This window comes from Passer montanus, unplaced genomic scaffold, assembly GCF_014805655.1.
Source record: "Passer montanus isolate IOZ18808 unplaced genomic scaffold, ASM1480565v1 scaffold22, whole genome shotgun sequence".
NCBI classification, from domain to species: domain Eukaryota; kingdom Metazoa; phylum Chordata; class Aves; order Passeriformes; family Passeridae; genus Passer; species Passer montanus.
This window is the reverse complement of record NW_024366815.1, coordinates 3979116-3998872: the sequence shown is the minus strand read 5'-3', so window position 1 is coordinate 3998872 and position 19757 is coordinate 3979116. Positions and strand designations below refer to the sequence as shown.

Below are 19757 nucleotides of genomic sequence, written 5' to 3'. Positions count from 1 at the left end.
TTGGGTGGATTGCTTCATCATAATCTGTTTGGTGAATGTTTCATGAACAAAGCACATTTTCACCTTTATTCTAAACTGTAAGGAAGTATTAAACTTCTGGGAACACCACAAGATGCATCTCTTTACTGTAACTGTCTCTTATTTGAATATGGTTATTTTCCTTGCATTTTTCAACTTTGCCTTACATATGAATTATTCTGCATATGTCCTTCTGAATAACATATTGTGGAATATACTGAATAAAGTACTGTAGCAAACAGTCACCTGCAGATTTTTACTTTTTCGTTGTCTCTGTATTCAATAGCAAAGAATTAAAATACCGCTGAGATTCATTTTCATTTAAGGTAACTGCAGGAAGAAACGTTTTTTTCAGGCTACACTATTAGTCTGAAAAAAAATCCTTGTTTTCTCTATTTACTTAAGTAATTTAGATTTGTTGTAGCAACGATGTCAGTGGAAACTGCAATGATGTATGAAATTCTGTTACAAGTCATACAGCATAGAAATTGTGCTGGCAGTCAGAAGTTTCTTAAATAAACCTTGCCCTCCACCTAACTGCTCTGTTTTCTCTGCTAATATTACCTACCTTTTTACTAACTTTTCCTGTTACTCAGAAGTGGGATTTTCATAATCACTCTGCTAATTCATCTGTGTATCAAGGTTTTGGGCAGGGCTGAATGCTTGTAAAAATTATCTCTTCTACTTTGTTGTGGTAGATTCTCTTTCATTCTTCTCCATATTAAATTTCAGAGTATTTCCTCCATGCACTACCTTCTACTTTTTTCCCCCTCCAAATCTCTGACTTCTTTCTTGAATCATTCAAATTTTACATTTTCAAGAATGTGAGTTTTGTAACAAGGAGATGAGCCAGCAGCAGCAGTGAAACTCCAAAACAGGGGGTAGCTGAACAGTTCTATACCTCGACTACCCTAATAAGTTCCTCAGCAGGACAGCTCTTTGAAAGATCGCAGATAACACGTGGTGGCAGCTCCTGCAGAAAACAAAGCCCTTGGCTGAGTCTGGTGGAGGAAACCTTGGCTGTGAATGGTCTGGTACTGGCTACAACATACATCTGTGTCAAAGGAATTCCAGCTCTGCTGTCAGATTCTAACACCTGATTTGGATGCTTTAATACAGGGATTCAAGTGTAATGGGTGTATGAATAAATCATAACTCTTTTTTTAAAGAACAAGAAGATGGTGGAGGAAAAGAACCCCACGCCTGTAGCTGTTCCTTTGATTGGTGACAGATATTTTCTTCTGTAAAGCAGAGGTTTTCTGTTTCACAGACAGTGGAATAAGTTCCACTTCCAGTTTCCATATTCCAGGCATATTGTCATTTATGTGAATTTTTTTAATGTTTCTTGAACACTCAGATTTCTATGTGGAGCTGGGAGCAAGACCAGCTGTCTCATATAGATAAAGTATGCCTCATCCAGGTACCTGTGTTAATGAGTGTTCAAGCTTTGTGTTTGTGCTACAGGAGGTTAAAAGGGCTAATGACTGAACATTGCTCTGATCTCCCTGATCACCACTCTGTGATCTCCAAGAGACAACTGATTAACATAGAATCATAGAATGGTTTGTGTTGTAAGAGACTTTTTAAAGGTCATCCTATGCCAGTCCCTGTCATGGACAGGGACACCTTCCACTAGATTTGGTTGCTCAAAGCCCTGACCAAGCTGGACTTTAACACTTCCAGGTATGGGGCACCTGTGACTTCTCTGCCTCACGACCCTCATGGCAAAAAATTGCTTCCTAACACCTAATCTAAACCTCCTCTTTTTCAGTTTGAAGCCATTCCTCTTGTCTCATCACTCCATGCCCTTGTGAAGAATCCCTCTTCGGCTTTCCTGTAGGCCTCATTTAGGTACTGGAATGTGCTCTATGGTCTCCCTGAAGCCTTGTCTTCATGCTGAACAATCCCAATCTCAGACTGTGTTCACAGGAGAGGTACTCCAGCCTTCTGCTTCAGTCCATCATCTTCATGGCCTCCTCTGGACTTACTCCAAGGTCCATTTCCTTCTTATTTTGGGGGCTCCAGACCTGGATGCAGCAGCCCAGGTGGGTTTTCAACCCAGTGGGGCTGAGGGGCAGAATCCCCTACTCCAGCCTCCTGGCCACACTGCTCTGGGTGCAGCCCAGGTTGGCTTTCTGGGCTGCAAGTGCACATTGCTGAGTCATGTTGAGCTTCTAATCCATCAACACCCCAAAGTGCATCCCTGCAGGACTTCCCTCAATCCCATCAGCCCCCAGCCTGGGGGTTGCCCTGACCTGCCTCTCAAAGCTGTCAAGGTCCTCCTGGATGCCATCTCTTCCCTCCCACGTGTTGATTGCCCCACGCAGCTCAGTGTCATCAGCAAACTTGCTGAGGGAATCCTCAATCCCACTGTCCATGTGACCAGCAAAGATATTAAACAGCAACAGTCCTAATACCAGCCCTTGGGGAGCACCACTTGACACAGCTTTCCACCTGGACATTAAGCCACTGATCACAGCTCTTTAAGTGTGACTATCCAGCCAATTCCTTATCTACCAAATGATCCATCCACCAAATCTATGTCTCTTCAATTTAGAGACAAGGATATGATGACCATGTCAAATGCTTTGCACAGCTCCAGGTTAGAGAAGCAGTTGATTAAATTGTCTAGTTTGATCTGCTGAATCACTGAGAAAAAACAGCCTTTGAACAGAGTCATCCTCATAGCAAGTAGTACTTTTCCTTTAAATCCTTTGGCTATTGTGTGTTTTCCGTACAAGGGTAACTACATATTATACAAGCCTTTTTCAGTCATAAAGTGAAAGCTAAACACCATGGTTTGTATGGCAGCAGCTCAAACTTTTAGCTCTGTCTTTGCCACTTCAGCTCCCTACTGCATTAATCAAGAGAGTAGCCAAAATACTAGAGTTGTCTCCTTAAAGAGAGCTCTTATACTACAGTGTCCACTGAGTCCTTTTCCTCCTGCCTGCATTCCTAATGCTATTAGTTAATGCTCTAGATGCAATGGCTAAAAACAGGGAAAAAGGAAAAAATGGGATGTTGAACATTAATTACCTCCAGAAACCATAATTTGCTGCTATTAAATATTCCATTACATTTTTGTACAAGATGTAGGTTTAATAAATTCAGCTGAAATACTTTTTGAAGGGAGGGTGGGAATATTCCTTTTGAGCTCATGTCTGCCTCCCTTTGTAAATGAAACCCAGAAAGCCAATACTAGTTCAATCTGAGAAGGAAGACATCTGGCCCTTGGCGATTGTAAGGAGTGTGCTAAAATACTGCTGTTAAAATAATTACGTTAAGAGATGCATCTGACCTCAGCATGCTTGTCTGTGTCATTTTAATAGATGCATTTTCAAATTGTATAAAGCAATTGAGGATGACTAAATTACAGACAAGTTTTTCAGAAGAATAAATTCAAGATAGATATTAATGTAGATTGATATTGTTGTTAGATATTAATTGTAGGTTGTTAGATATTAATGTAGGTTGTTCTTGCAACATGGCAGTTCACGTACAGTAATCCACTCAAGATCCAGGAAAAGTAATTCCCACTCAATGTTGCCCAAATTTTCTGGTTTGAGTCAATCCGACCTTGGTGGTGCCAATTTTAAGACAATGCTACTGCTGCCTAAAGAGGATCCAAGAGTTGTGGAAGTGCATCTGAGGAGTTCTGTTCCAATCTTTTTATGCTGAGCTCGTGTAAATCTCTGTGCTTCAGTTAATTTTCTCCTTGTTTGTCACATTTCAACAGTTAGTGAGGACCTGTTACAAACCAAAACTTGTCAATGAATCAGGGGCAAAGGAAGCGTAAAACCACTTGTTCTGTTTCTGTTAATTCAGCCTTTTCCATGTGCTGTGTTAATTGTGTCTCTACAGGTCTATTAGCACAACTGAGAGAATTATAAATTTTGATCAGGGAGTGGAAACAAATGGCTAGCATATAAAAGAGGAGGACCTTTTAAAGTAGTTGTGCCACGAAGAAAATTATGGTAGAATGGTGTAGTGTGGAATGGTACCTCAGCCTCATCCTTTGCAGGGAAACTTATTTATCGATGCAGAGTGAGGGCATGGAGAACACTCTTGAGCAGCATGCCACAATGCTATTATTTCTGGGTACTGAAGGTGAAGCAAAGGAGGATGTATAAGGATATCTGTACAGGGGTACTCTGATTACACAGAAAAGTTGTGACAGTTCCCTCACTGGGGGCTTGTAAATAGATTAAACTGAACCAGAAGTGGTTTGTATCACTGATCTTAGTGCAGTTGATCCTGTTCAAGGTGGGTTGGATGAACTTGGATGACTTTTCAAAGTTCTTTCCAGTCGTGATTTTCATGTTTCAGTGACACATAGGAAATCCACTGCTCCCACTGGAGTGATGAATTCTGAGCATCCTTGAAAAGCCAAGGTGAGCATATGCTGAATTATGGCTCTAAAATTCAGTGTTTTTGCAGACAGTGAAATTGAATGGAGAGCTGGGAAATTAAGGAATATAGGGACTCTGAGTCAGAGTTGTGTAAGCACAGTCTCATGCAAAGGGGTACTGGTTTTGTTCAGCCATAAGACCTGTTTGCAAAAGGCTGCAGGGAGCAGCATGTGTGCTTCACTGGAGAGGGAAGAAATGCCACATGTCACTTTGCCCTGAGCATGCAGACCTGCTGCAGTTCTCACTGGTGTTACTGGGAATGGGCACTTAATGCTCGGCAGCATCACACCCTGAGAATGGGACCAATTTCTCACTGTGGATTAGGTTGTACTGACTCCCTGCACTCCAGAAGAAAATGTGTTCTCTGCCTTTAGTGATCAAACTCTCATTAAATAGTGAATAGCCATTCTGTTTTGTGTTTGTGAAAGTTGCTTTTCCTTCTCCTTTCCTGTGAAAGCTCTGAAGAGAGGAGCGGCTGTTCCACCACGGGAGGTCTTGTCTTACAGCACTGCTGTCATTAGTCTTCTGTCACACTGTCGGGTTTTCATGACTCAGGCATTAAAAAAACCAAATAACCAACCCTCTTTCTGAACTAAAATAGCCTAGGAACAGTTTTTTAAAAAACAAAGCTTAATACAAATAATTAGGTCATATTTTCTTTCTGAAAGCTTTTAATAGGACTCATGATTTTACTGCTTGAACTGAAGCAACTTGAATGCTTAATTATTATTTTTTTAAACAAAATTTAATGCCATTGAAGTCACTTGAGAGCTTTGATAGATTTAAAAAAAAGACGAAAGTGGTCTTGAATATTCAGTAACTTTAAAAAGGGCAATGACTGTTTTGCAGTTGAGGTCAGTATTTCTCAGCAGATCTCTAATACATCAGAAAATGTTTCCTGAAAGAGGAGAAAAACTTAAAAATAAATATGTGCACATTTCTGCTTATATAAGCAAGCAAGCAGAACAGGGAAAATAGAGGTAATAAAATAAGTGTCAAAGCTGAGCCTAGATTTTACTGTGTTCTAAGTGAAAATTGCTGTAGCAATGCTTTATGAGAAAGTGCATGGCCCCTCAAAAAAAAAAAAAAAAGGCTGAGAATGGTGATGTAAGGCATGCTTGCAGTCATGGTGTAAACCATCCTGATACCCAGGTTATGCCCAGGTTGTGAGTACCTCTGACTAACCTAGTGAGGTGCCACCTGAGATGAAAACTGAGATCTCAGAAGAAATACAGGCACATCAAGTATCTCTGTGTGACTTCACATTGTCCAGCACAGGTAGGTCGCTACCAACCAGATGTCCTCTACTCTCCCCCTTCTCATGCAGTCTTTGGCAGGTGGAAATGCTGCTCCAGAAGGCTGCTGGTGTCACGGGTGGAGGATCTGTCTGCTTGTGGGGAGGTGCAGTGCTGGAGGCTGGGCTGGACCACAGCCCTTCCCATGAGGTCCTTCCACATCAGTCAGACACATGGCTTTACTCCCACCATCCTGGCAGTGAGGTGCAGTTATCTGGCACCTCCTCATTTCCAGTTTGTGAAAAGAAATGAGATACTCTACACATTCCTTCAGGCCAGAAAATTTATCACCAAGATTACTGATCTCAATCCATGCTCAAATTGAGGTAGTGTGTCATTCACCTCCTTCTCTGCCAGCACTCAAGCTCCCCAGTCTTGTGTCTTTGCCCTCCCAGACTACTGTTTCCATTAACCCCTCTGCTTCCACCAGGGATGTGGAAAAACTAATTGACTTCAGATGCTGGTTTGTGGGGCAGTGGTGCACTGGCCTGGCAGGATCAGATCTGGCCAAGTCCAGCCAGGTCAGAGGAACTGCAGCAGAAAGAAAACAGTGCCCCGGGAAGTAAGAGGAGAGGACTCCTCTCTTTCTCCTGGCGCAGCTCTTGTGGAGGAGCACACCTACTCTGCTCCCTGGCTCTGTGCAAAGACAAGCAGCACCCTCTGTGTATGTGGCTCTGGGTAACGTGGTGGCTTTGGAACCTGTAGCTCCTTGTGAGAGCTGGGATTGTGTCCATACGGGCTGGACTGTACCAGCTGTGGGAGGTACCCTAAAGATATCCTCCATAGGAGAGCCAGGACCTGCCTAACACAGAGGCAGTGATGCTCCTAGGGTTTGCAGGGTGAGACGCTCCTGCCTATATGCTTGTGCATAAAATAATTTCTTACCTACCCAGCAAGATGGGTTGGGTTTGAGTAGCATAGTTTTGGTAGAGGGGGGTGCTACAGGGGTGGCTTCTGTGAGAAGCTTCTAGAAGCTTCCCCCATGTCTGACAGAGAACCACATAAAAATATCTGCGAAGACTGTGGTACGTACTGGTCTTTTGTGAGCTCAGTCATGTAGGTGGTTTGTTCGCCTGAGTAAAACCCTTGGTGAGAACAATCACTAGTTTGAGGCACAATTTGGAAATTGCAAGGCAGGGTGAACAAGATTTGTACTGCTACCACAAAGGCACCCTGAGGAATATTAAAGAAGGCTTATTCTAATAATTATTGTGAGCATTTGAGATAAACACTGAAACTGAGCAATGTGTGGTTTTTAAAGTCATTGGTTTAATCCACTCTCAAGATGGCACATGGGGAAGAGATCATCTGTGTGGTTTTTGTATTAAGTTTTGTCATAAAGAGAGCTATTGAGCCTACATCAAATCTTTAAGGTCAGTGGAATGTTTTCTTCAACTATCTTTTTTTTTTTTCTTTTATATGATTCTTTTATTTGGCTTTGCTATGCAAATAAGCTTTTTGTTTGATAATGTGATTCATTTCTGACTTATCTTTAAATGCTTTCTAGTCTTCTGAACAAAAGATTTCCGTGACTTTATCTAGCAATTTACATATGAGCAGAGGGTCATGCAACTGTGTCCTGTGTGAAATATCAGTAAAATAAAAATAACCTATTCAAATAACCAAGTCAACTGTGGATGAAATGGCAAAGCAGGCTGACTTTAGGATAAAGCACTAATCAAAAGGAGGCATGACTTTTTGGTGGAGTCTGACTTACTAGGAGCACATTAGGAAAATGAAAATAGTATTTTGGTCAATATGGAGAAGTGTATGGACAGCAAACTGTATAGTGTGAAGAAAGAATGGCATCAGAACAAGCTTCAGAACAAGTAAAAGACACCAAGAGGAATTAATTATGCCTCAAGGGGGAGTAAAATATTAGGGTTATGAGGGAGGGAGGGAGGGGGGGAGAATCTTATCTCAGGCACCAGAGGAGAAAACACAACGCCAAAAATTCTCATCCAGGAAGTGGCAAAAGGTCAAGGAAGGAAGGAAGGAAGGAAGGATTTGTGCCTGCCTACAATGAATCAAGTTGACCTTTAAACTTCTATCTCTTTGGCTTAAATAGGATGGTGTTAAATACATACTGCTATCTTGTAGGTTCAACCTTGTATCTTTGAGCAGAGTTCAGCAGTACCTTTCACATGTGAAGATGCAGTGGAGTTTAAAGCTGTTCTGAGCTGCCTTTTATCACCTTGGTGGTCTGTGCTGTTCTGCTGAGATCTGTCCTGGTTCTGGTTGCTTGCAGATCTTTTCAAGCAGTCCAGGCATTGCCAGGTATTTAACACCTGACCTGTGCCCTGTTACAGTTCTACAGAGGGCAGCTTTCCAGGATTACATAAACTTACATCTAAAGGTGCTGGCTGGGTTCATAAACAGCAGAATGGTTTTATGAGCTGGTGTGCATACATACAAGTGCTTCAGTCATACTGAATCAATGCCTGAAATAAAATCTATTGCTGATATGTGGATCTTACAGTATATTCAAGTATATTCTGGTGAAATAAAACCTTGGTATTCTCCCGTGAAATCACAGAGAGGAATAATTTTAGCTGTTTGGGTTTTATTCTGTATTAAGTTATTTTTAAAACGGACGGATTCTAGTAGCCACTGACAAGTACAATCTCTGTCTGCTAATAGTTCTCTTTTCTTTAGATCTGCTTTCCTAAAACTTTTGAGAAAATATATAGGTTCAACATGTTCACCTTCATTTAAATTACTGTCAGACCAAAATTTTCCATGTACCTTGTGTCTGTGAAAAAGACTGCACAACATGCTGTTTTAGGGGAAATCACAGATTTATAGATCTTAGAGCAAAGGGAGAACACAATGTTCATCTAAACTGACTGCAGCCCTGCCCAGACTTAGGTTCTTTTATTTAACTCAGCAGCTTGAGGTTGACCAAAAGTATAATTTTGGAATGATAGCCAGACTTGATTTAAAGACTGCTGCAGAGTTTGTCACAGTCATTGGGATTTTGTACCAATGGTCAATTACCCTTTCTTTGAAAAATGCCCTTTCTCTGAAAAATGTGTACCTTATTTTTTTGGAACTCTGTTAACTTCTTTCTTCTAAAAACTGGATTTTGCTGCTTGACAGCCTCAGCAGGACTAAGGAGCCTTTTATTTTTCTCACAGATGTTTCTTGTGATTGTTAGTTTGTATTTCCACAAAAAAAAGGTCAGAAAAAAATTCTTTATATTCAGAAGCATAGTTAGGCAGATATCCTTTAGACCCCAGTATTCCTGTGCTAAGGATCTGACATAATTAAAATTTAGAATCTTAGAAAAGAGTTGATATGACTACGGTGCTTTCTATTTCAGTTACCAACCACTGGTTTATGATTAAGTCTAATTAATTAATGGCTTGGGTATCAGTACTGGTGAAGAAAGGGTTTTTCGTATATGCTGTACTTATACTGTAGGAATCATGGTTGTTTCTGTGTTCCTCAAAATGCAATTTTTGCCATTTCCTTGAGTGCATCAAACATGCTTTGCAAATGGCTTGAATTCTCTGTTACTGGTTTTTCCATAAACAATTCCCTTGGAGTTGTATGGCCAGATGATATCAAAAAGTATCTGTTCCATGGTCCAATTTTGCCCTGTGCCTAGGCAAAATCAATAATTACTCTAAGCCTGCTTATCTTTTTGAAAAGCTTGAGCAGTAACCTGTGTCCTGTCTCACGTGGTTTCTTTCCCTTAGGAACCAAGTAAGATCAGTGGGAGACACTGTCAGTAAATCCTGCCTTGATGCATTTGTCTCACTGATTTATGAGTAATTATTGTTCTTCTTTTCTCCTTAGGGCTCTTCCTGCAATGATGGAGTGGGTCCGAACTCAAAAAGCAGGAGAGAGTGGTGTGAATATTATCACTGCAGATTTTGTAGAACTTGGTGACTTTATCAGCACAGTCATAAAGCTCAACTATTCTCTGGATGAAGGTGAAGATGACACTACTTGATAGTACTGTGATATGTGTGTTGTTGCGTTATTCAGAATTAAAAAAAAAAAAAAGGAAAGATTGTATTCTAAAAGGATTATATTGTAAAACACTCATCTTCTTGTAACACACTGAGGTGTTTAGGGCTTTAGTGGGTGGGCATAAGGGAAATGTTTTCATCATTTATGATCATTATTCATATTTGTGTTTAGTGTGAAAAGCAAAACTAAACATGTTTACAGTGTTTGATAAAAGAAGGCCATTTACAGGTTCTCCATGAGGTACCAAATGTGATTCATGTGTCTTCTGTGGTTATGAACAGTGCCAAGAAATTTGTTGTTTTCAGAGCAAGGGGATGTATATATTGTCCTCTTCCTGCTCACAGCAGAATTCCCAATGGTGTGAGCATTGCACCAGGAGACTGAGGACAGTATATCTGGCACAAAAATTTTAAGCTGCTACATTTCATCTGTTAGGTGGTTTAACTGATCATATTTATCAATGAGCTGCAGGTTTAAATGCCTTTGTGATGTAAATCCAAAATCATGCTTCTAACACATGCATAATCAGTGGACAGTAACCATGACATGCTATGTACCATAATCGGTGGTAAACATCATGTACTGTGTAGCTTGCACAAAGCACAGATGAAATCTTTCTTGCTTTTCATTCTCAAATGGGGTTTTCCAAGGTCTCTGCCTCAGGTCAAGCCAGCAGGTATGTGATACTGGCCTAACTCTGTAATCACAGAATGGCCTGCGTTGGAAGCTTAAAGATCTTTTAGTTCCAACACTCTGGCAATTGGCAGGACACTTTTCACTAGACCAGGTTGCTCCAAGCCCCATCCAAAGCCTGGCTTTACACACTTTCAGGCATGGGGCATCCACAGCTTCTCTCAGCAACATGTTCTAGTACCTCATAACCCTCACAGCAAAGAATTTTTCCTAATATCTAATCTAAACCTACTCTCAGTAGCCATTCCCCCTCATCTGTCACTACATGCCCTTGTAAAAAGTCTCTCTCCACCTTTCATGTAGACTCCCATCAGGTACTGGATGGCCAGAATTAGGTCACCCCAAAGCCTTCTCTTTTCCAGATGGAACAATCCCAATTCTTTTAGCATTTCCTCATAGGAGAGGTGTTCCATCCCTCTAATCAACTTCACAGCCTCCTCTGGACTTGCTCCAAAAGGTCCATGTCCTTTTCATGCTGGGAGCCCAGCTCTGGATGCAGTGCTCCAGGTGGGTCTCAGCAGAGCAGAGCAGAGGGGCAGAATCCCCTCCCTGCCCTGCTGCCCACGGGGCTCTGGATGCAGCCCAGGACACGTTTGGCTCTCTGGGCTGGCAGTGCCATGGCCGGGGCATGTGCAGCCTCTCAGCCACAGCTCCCCCAAGCCCTTCTGGGCAGGGCTGCTCTGGGGCTGTTCATGCCCAGCCTGCTACCAGGGGCTGCCTGTGCACTTAGTTTTGTTAAACCATGTGAAATTCCCATCCTTCAGGGGTGTCAACAGCACCACTCAGCTTGGTGTTACCTGCAAATTTGCTGAGGGTGTGCTTGATTCTTTCATCTGCTTCATTAATGAAGTTATTAAATAACACTGGTCACAATATGAACCTTTAAGGGACAGCTGCTGGTCCACATTTTCCCTGGTTCCATAAGGAACGCAGTTAGGCCAGCTTTGAGCTCCACTTCTTCCCAGGATTAATCTTATGTAAGAGCCTCATCCCATATCCTGAATATGAAAATAATTGTGTTTAGCATGGATTGAGCATAAGGTGAGTTGTGCATACTTTAACATGTGCAGTATTTTGTCCCATGGTGGAAACCTGATTTCTGCAAGACTGAAATTGCACTTAAAAATAGGTGTAGTCTAGGTGCAGTCTAAGCCTCTCTTTAAGGCAGTTATGAGCAGAACACTTTTCCACTGATTACAAAAAATCAGTGCCAGTTTCATCAGTGAAAAGTTCCTGTACTAAAGAATGTAGTAGTTCAATTCTAGCTAATAGCAGTACTCTGTAGTCCTTAAATTGTCTGTGGGATATAATACTGCATAACACAAGATTGAACATCTACTGAATAGCACTGTTCCAGCAACAAAATCACTGATCATCCTAGCTTTAAAGAAACATATATAAAAAGTAAATTGAAAACTTAGTAATTTATAAAATGAGAGCATTAAAACTCTATGACACCTAACTGGATAAAATGCAGGCAGTTTTATCTCCTGGACACATCAACACACACATACACAACTTTGGAAAATAAAACATCTCATCTGTACAAAACAATAGATGCTATAACATCTTACAAGGAAATGTTCTTTGAAATATTGTAAGGATTTATGGGATAGAATTAAGGTCAAATTTCTGTTGATGTTACTAGAACTTTTGGTTGAGTGAGAAGAGAGAATTGCATCATACAGTCCATTACTCTTTTCTGTCAGATGATAATGACTACCATCTCCCATCAGAGTTTAGAAATTCAGAGATGGCCATATTGAACAGATGGGTTACAAGCATTATAGGGGGTTTGTTTGCTTTAGTTTAGAGAGTGACATAAAAAGAACACTTCCTGCTGTTTTGTACTGAGAGGGTGCCTTGGAAAAAGTGTATGCATATGTGAGTGTAGAATAAAGAATAATTTAAGTGTATGTGTAGTATAATGACACACTTAAATGTATGTGTATAACACACACATCCTTGTACACTTGCATAATGATCTTTGGGGTTCTGGACAGGACTACTATAAATTTTTTAAAAAACTCATGCAGCTGTTATGAAGTCATGATGGCTCTTTCAGTAGCATTCTCTTCTGTATGGGTTATGACTGTACAAGTCATCCCCAATGAAATCTGTGATCTAAGCTAGTTAGGTTTTTAATGGCATTTAACTTTATCCAGACCGTGTCAAAAATTTACGTAGAGTCACAAGTCATGGTTTTGTTGAACAAGGGGTATGACTTTAATGCTTTCACCCACAATTAAGCAAGTTATAGAGTGGCTTGATAGACTTTGTTTCTGGTTTCCACAGGCTCTCCAAGTAAAATTTATGTAACAGACATATAAAATGAAACATGAAAATAAATTTCGAACCCACACCTATGTGGGTGTCCTACATAAAAATGTGAAAATGTGTGCTTATTTATTGGCAGTGAGGTGTAAAATACTCTTTTTTCCATTTAGTTGGAGTTGGTTGTTTCCAGACTCCTCCTGAAGTGATTCTTCAGCTGCTCAAGTATAGCCAAAAGAATTAATCTATCATTCTATTACAGTAAAGTGATCTGAATCCTTGGGTGGAGTGAAAATTAGGTTTCAGTTTTGGGGTTTTTTTGGATTCTGGCTGAAATTCTGTTGCATCTGAGAGCATCAACACCAGGTTTCTGCTGGTACCCCTGCTCAAACACACACCAGACACACCAGGCTTTTCGCTGCTCAGAGGTATACTCAAGGCAAATGCTTTGCTGTATTTTAAAAAGTGTATGTGTGTGCCTGTATATATGAATAAGTATAGAGCTATCTAGAGTTTGTTAGTATTGTTATGAAATGTTTGCTTAGTGTCAGTTTTATTCTAATTCTCATTTGGAAATAAACAGAAAGTAAAAGCAAAGCAAAAAAAATCCTCTGACAAGAAACAATAATAGACAAATTGTAACATTTGTCCATTAATGGGGACAAATACTAGCAAAATCTTAAATTCTGGTCAGAAAAAATATGTTTTCATTTAGCTGTCAATCTTTCTATTGGAGAAGCACAGCACTTTATGGTAGGAACAGGTAAACAAACTTGCCTTAATTACTAAAAGAAAAAAGTGCATGTGGGGATATACTATCCATGCTCTTCTAAAGATTTCATCTGTGAGGGCCTAAAACTGTAAGTCCTGATAGAGATGCACTCCCTGTTGATGTTGTTTGGGGATCTTGCCAAAAAAGAACAAGCCAGAAAGTACTATGCAGCACAACTGGACCATTCAACAGCCCAGTTTTGCCATCCATATGCAGCTAAAAATTGTCTTTAATTTCAACCAGAAATGTGCTTGCAGGGCTGGGTCAGATGTGTTTTTCTGATCCCATAAACTTGGAAGGTTTCTTCACATGTATTATGAGGAATCTTGCATGGGAAATTAGTTGACTGTAATCAGCCCATCACGGAAAAATACCTGTCTACACTACTGATCTGTATAAGCATCTACTTAACCAAAATGTCATGTCATTCACTGCCAAAACATCTTTTTCCTTCTTCTGCTTATTTTCCCCCTCACTATGTTTGTTGTGTATACACTGAGTTCTGCTGTTTTCTGGCAGTTTCATGTGATTACTTGATCCTTTCTTTTTACCCATACTTGAAAAATGGCAACTGTGCTGCACAAACGGAATGTCTCAGCAGTGCAAACCCACCTAGCTCCATTTTTCAGTTTACACATGCTGAGACATCTTCGTTCCATAGTGATCTAACCTGCAGAAATCCAGTCCAAACAGGAGGTGGTTCCTGGAGTGCAATTCCTGCCTTGTATGGTGAGGGGTGAATTGGAGTCAGACCACAGGAGTGTAGTTTTAGAATTAGTGGGTTATTTTCATTCTTTTGCTGGTGGACAAAAACATTACTGGTTTTGTAGGTCCTGCTATTTCAAAACATTATTTTAAATGTGCGCATGTATGTGTATATAAATATATATGCATGCATGGCTGAGAGGGAATGTATGATCCTGTATGCTGGGCTCAATCTTTCTGTCATACTGATACAAATCTAGACAGTTTCTACTAACTTCAAAGTAGTTACCAAGCCTTTACCCTGAGATGAGAGTGAGCAGAGAGTCACTGTGTAGTAATTATAGGCTGTGTTACAAATGAAATTTAAAATTGTGGAGCTTAATTCCACAAAATAAAAAAGAAAGCAGAGTGCCCTGAAAACACAGTTCCAGTGCTGTTTATCCTCAATTTAGTATATGAAGAACTAGTTATTAGCAACTGATTAGGCCATTTGGTGATTTCAAGAGTTCAGGTAACACTGTTTCAAAGTTCTAAATTCCTTTTCAGTGAAGTAAAAGCTAATAGTGTATGATGTATTTGCCATATCTCAGTGGTAGCTTCTGTGTTACATACAGTCAATGTTGTTCTGAATTGTATATGTTTACCCAATGGTGAGGTTAAAATATGCTGTATAGTATGTGTAACGTATTGATTACAAGTATTTGGAGTTCAGTGGTCTATTTAGTTTTTACTGTGCTGCTGTTTTATAGATATGTGTGTAAATGGGATTATGGATTGTCTACAGTGTACAATGAAATAATAATTAATCCTAAAGGAAAAGGGCAGTTATGTGACCTGCCTTAATGCATTAGGATAATATTGTTAAATCTCATAATTATCGGTTCTGTTTCAGATGTTACCAGGGGTTGTCTGTAGAGCTGACTCCCTCACTTTCTGGCACGAAGGAGTTAAACTTGAAGTTACTTGGAGCTCACTTACAGATTTGTAAATACAGAATAGGATGTTTGCCTGATAACTGCCTTGACTGTACAAGGTGGCAAAGACGTGGTTTCCAGTGTGTTACAGATCAAATCACTTCTGCGCACACACAGCTCCTGCTGATGCCAGCAGGAATTGTGATCATGCAATTGAGTGGCCTCAAATTCATCTTCTGGAACATAGTCATGATAGGAGGATGGGGATATCCTGGCTTTAAGGAAGTGCCTGGATGCTATGCAATACTGCTCATGTCCTGTGTTGGAACATAGCTTTAAATTTGCAGGAAGAGCTGTGAACTTTGCTCCAGTGTAGGTTGGACCTATAAAAGAAAAAATCCTTATGTAAAAATTGTGAATGCCATAGGCTGATCAGCATGGCCTGGCCTGCCCATGTACAGCATTCTGCTTTCAGGAATTGTGGCAGCTTTAAATAAAAAAGCTATAATAATTCCTTGTCCCTGCAGGAGCTACTTAGGAATCTCTACATTGCCTACAGGTACAACTCAGGCACTATTCCCAGAGTCAGGTCTAGCTCTGCCTTCATGGTTTATATTTAAGATGCCTGATGCCAAGAGTAATTAGGATAGAGGTATTAACTAAACACAGGGAGTGTCCACCTTGTGCCTGGCTGGTTGGAGTAGGGTGCCTGCTCTCCAGCAGCACATTTGGCATGAGGTCATCTTCAGTCAGATTCACCTGAACAGTGAGTGAGGGAAGGCACAAGTGTGATTTCAGAGCCTCTGAAAATCAGAGTCAGTTGTCCAGTTAAAATGCAGCATCTTCCCACTTCTTTCCTTTGCCTCTGCTCAGTGCTGCTTTTCTGGACTTGCGCATACACATCACTTTGCCTGCTAGCTGTGAATATTAGATATTTGTCAGCCTCAGTACACCACAGAAGTCCACATGGTTGTATAGGATGTTATGTGAGTGGGGCTAAAAGCTGGAAGTGGGCCTCATCTGATGTCCCAGTATGGTTTATCTACACACTCCAAGTTATGCACACACATCCTCTTGAAGAGGCATCACCGTGGCCAATGAGTATCTCCTCAGAGGGAGGTGCACTTAGGGGTTTTTGTTTGTGCAGTAAGAGTGCATGTACTAACCTCTTCCTGCAGCCTTTGGTTCTACAAAAGTCAGTTTGATTGGAAGAAATTCCTCAAGTAGCTGCAATTACTTTTGCTGTGAAGCAGGGATCCTTAAAGCAGAATCCTGGAGTTATTTGTAATTACTATTAATTACTAATTTGTAATTACTGAAAATAAAAATATGTGGTTAAAACCACAATTTTAAAAAGAAAAATTATATGGGCTTGCCAGGACAGTTAAGTTTTTGACTGCCTCAGTCATCAGTAGTTTAGTATCATCTAGGTGATGATTTTTAGCATGTTATTGCCACACTGCCTCCTGACACTGTTCAGGGTCTCTGTACAGAAGCCTTATTATTCCCAGTGAGCATTAATGCATTTGAATGACTCGTCTCCGTTTTGGTGGGAAGGAAGATTGTGTAACACTGAGAACATAGAGCTCCCTGTGTGTTGTGCCCACAAAGGTTCACAGAGCTGCACCTTCTCGTTTTAGGATCTGTTTAATGGTACTTTAATAAATGTTGTGTTAAAAATGCCTACAGTTCTGTATAGCAAATGTGAATTTTTATGACAAGAATGTGTATTTAGAGTAAAAAAAAATAATATAAAATCCAGTTTCTTTGTATCCAGTGAAACATCTAATAAAGCTCTGGTACCTGTATTCTTGTTTTATGGCTTCATTGCTTCATTGTTTTAAGGCTTTTCATGTGGGAGGCTTTTTAAGCACAGTCTGGGGTTATGGGGTGGAGCCATATATTAGACACAGGCTGTGCTGTTATGTCAGGGGTGTACAAGGACTGCGCCATGAGGGCATTGCACTGGGAATGTTCTTTTTTCTTGGCTGTTACAGGGACCCTTCAATACCACAGGATGCTGTGAGTGTCCATGGTGTGTCCATGCTGTGAGTGTCCATGCTGTGAGTATCCATGCTATACATGGAGTGTCCATGCTGTGAGTGTCCATGCTGTGAGTATCCATGCTATACATGGAGTGTCCATGCTGTGAGTGTCCATGCTGTGAGTATCCATGCTATCCATGGTGTGTCCATGCTGTCCATGGTGTCCATGGTGTGTCCATGCTGTCCATAGTGTATCCATACTGTGATGTGTCCTTGCTGTCCATGGTGTGTCCATGCTGTCCATGGTGTGTCCATGCTGTCCATGCTGTCCATGGTGTGTCCATGGTGTCCATGGTGTGTCCATGCTGTCCATGCTGTCCATGGTGTGTCCATGCTGTGATGTGTCCCTGCTGCCCATGGTGTGTCCCTGATGTCCATGGTGCGTCCATGCTGTGATGTGTCCCTGATGTCCATGGTGTGTCCATGCTCTGTCCATGCTGTCAGTGTCCATGCTGCCAGGGACACAGCAGGCTCTTGGTTACCTCTTTTCCCCAGTGGGGCTCTCCAGCCCCAGTCTGCCTCAGGCAGCAAAGCCCAAGAGCTGGCAGTGCAGCCTGCTGGCTCATGCCGCTGGTGGTGTGTGGAACGCAGGGGACTGGCCTTGTGAAGTGCCAGGCTGTCTCATTGTTCCCTGGGCCATCCCACAGTGCTGCCTGCGCTCAGCACAGCCCACATGGAGGAAAACCAAACCCCGCTTGCCTGCAGGTGCAGTGGAACAGACTGGCTGCTGCACCAAGTCTGGCTCCAGGATACACCAGTGAGGAGGGGAGTCCCTCCAACTCCTCCCTGGTGTTTCCTGTGGAGTGCAGGGACACCCCTCAGAACTGGGCACAGGTGACTTTCCAGCAAGAGTGCTCTGTACACAGGAGCAGGGCCAGCAACTCAGCTTCCAGCCAAAGTTGGATGTGGCATGTTAAAAGCTTAAAGCCTTTCTGCATGGCACAAGCTTGAAATTTAAGGTTTGGGTTACTTTTTCTTCCTAACAAGGACAGAAATTTTGTTTTCCAGGACAGACTTCTGTTGCTTAGTTCTCCTACTGTGTCACAGGCAAACCCAGCCCAAGTACAGTGCCCTCCTACTCTTTGTGACCTCTTACTTGGCCCAGGTGAAGGCTGCAGGTTTGCAGTAGAAGAGGCAATAAAAGATGAGCAAGTCTCTCAGTGTCTCCCTGCAGAAACCCATGAATTCAATTTGCCTGCTGCTTTAAATGTCTTCCTACTTCTTCCTACCCCACAGGTACTGTCTTACCAACAGGAGCATGTTAATTGGTCAGCACACAGTATAACTTGTCACCATTGCTAAAGTGGTTAGTAAACAGTAAATGTAGCCTTTACTTTGGATCAGTATCAATCAACAAAGCTTCTAGCTCATCTTTAAAATGTCGGAAATGATAGCAAATTTTCATATGGTTATTAAAAGCTAGCGAAAATGTAGACAGAGGAGTAAAAATCTGCAGCTCTTGGCAGTGTAGTGCTACCGGACTAGAGCATGTGGGGCGTGGCACAAATTGCAGGGGGAGCTGGAAGGGACATCCAACACGGGGTTGAGTTTAGCATGATGGCTCTTACGCTTTCACTCACACATCCAATAGAAAGCATTCAGTCGGGATGAACTCTACGGGCACCTGTGCTGGCAAGGGGCAGGGGGATGTGGGGGTGGGGTTGGCAGAGGAATATGCCCACAAAAGCTGCCTGCAATCTTGGAAGACCCAGTTGTTCCAGTCTCCAGCAACATTTCATACCCTTGATGCCTGAAAGGATGGAAATAAACCCCCATAGACCGATGTCTGTAGAGCAGGTATTTGTTTATTGCAGGGCTGGTGGTGAGGGGGATTTCTCCTCCTAACTCACCCACCTTTGTCAAGTGCTGTGGTTTATGTATACATTAAGTACTGCTAAGTGTCACTATGTCACTACAACATCATCACATACATGCCAGAACTAATATACATAGTATGATCTCATGGTTATAAATAGCTCTTTTGCACTGCACTTGCATCTCCCCACTCCAGGGGCTGTCAGGGGTCTTTGATGAAGGCTTCCAAGGTCATCTTCATATCTGAACTTTCCAACTTTGCCTTCAGAGCATGTGCAGTTATGGTGTTCCTTGGTCTGTCTGGTCCTAACCAAATTCTTTGTTTTGTGGCTAATTAGCTTTGCACTTGCCAATTTCTCATTAGTATTATACTTATCTATTGTAAATCAAAGGGGACTCCTCGGCATGTGTGAGGGAGAGAGAGAATGATGATGAGGAGGACTCTGTCTTATCAGAAGGCTAAAGAATTACTTTATTATTCTATACTATACACATTGAATCTAAAATTAATCTGCCTTGCATGCACCCTTGTTCACAGCTGCACAGAACTGCACTCATCTCTGATTCTCTCGCGACTGTCTCATGACAGTCCAACACACACACACTTCTTGACTCTGATAGGCCAAGGGAACAAAACATCCTCACTTCAGGTAAATAATCTCCATATTACATTCCGCTCTGGCACAGCAAGAGAGATATGTTTTCCTTCTTCTCTGCTTCTCTCACAACTTCTCTGTTCAGAAGACATGTGAATACCACACTTATCTATCTCTAAAGCTATTCACCTGGTGAGTTTTTTCTTCTTTTTTGCCTATTCAGGCATTAAGCATCTAGTATAC

General features: G+C 41.5%; 1 protein-coding gene across 2 annotated transcripts in view; it reads left to right on the top strand.

Moving 5' to 3' along the window:
* PLCXD3 (phosphatidylinositol specific phospholipase C X domain containing 3) overlaps positions 1 to 16866 on the top strand; it is an 84088-nt gene extending 67222 nt beyond the window's left edge. For both annotated transcript variants that reach the window (XM_039709990.1, XM_039709989.1), the window contains exon 3: positions 9524 to 16866. In XM_039709990.1, the coding sequence (XP_039565924.1) occupies positions 9524 to 9680 (157 nt within the window). In that variant the 3' untranslated portion in view covers positions 9681 to 16866. The remainder of the gene's footprint in view (positions 1 to 9523) is intronic.
* Positions 16867 to 19757: the final 2891 nt, after the last annotated feature.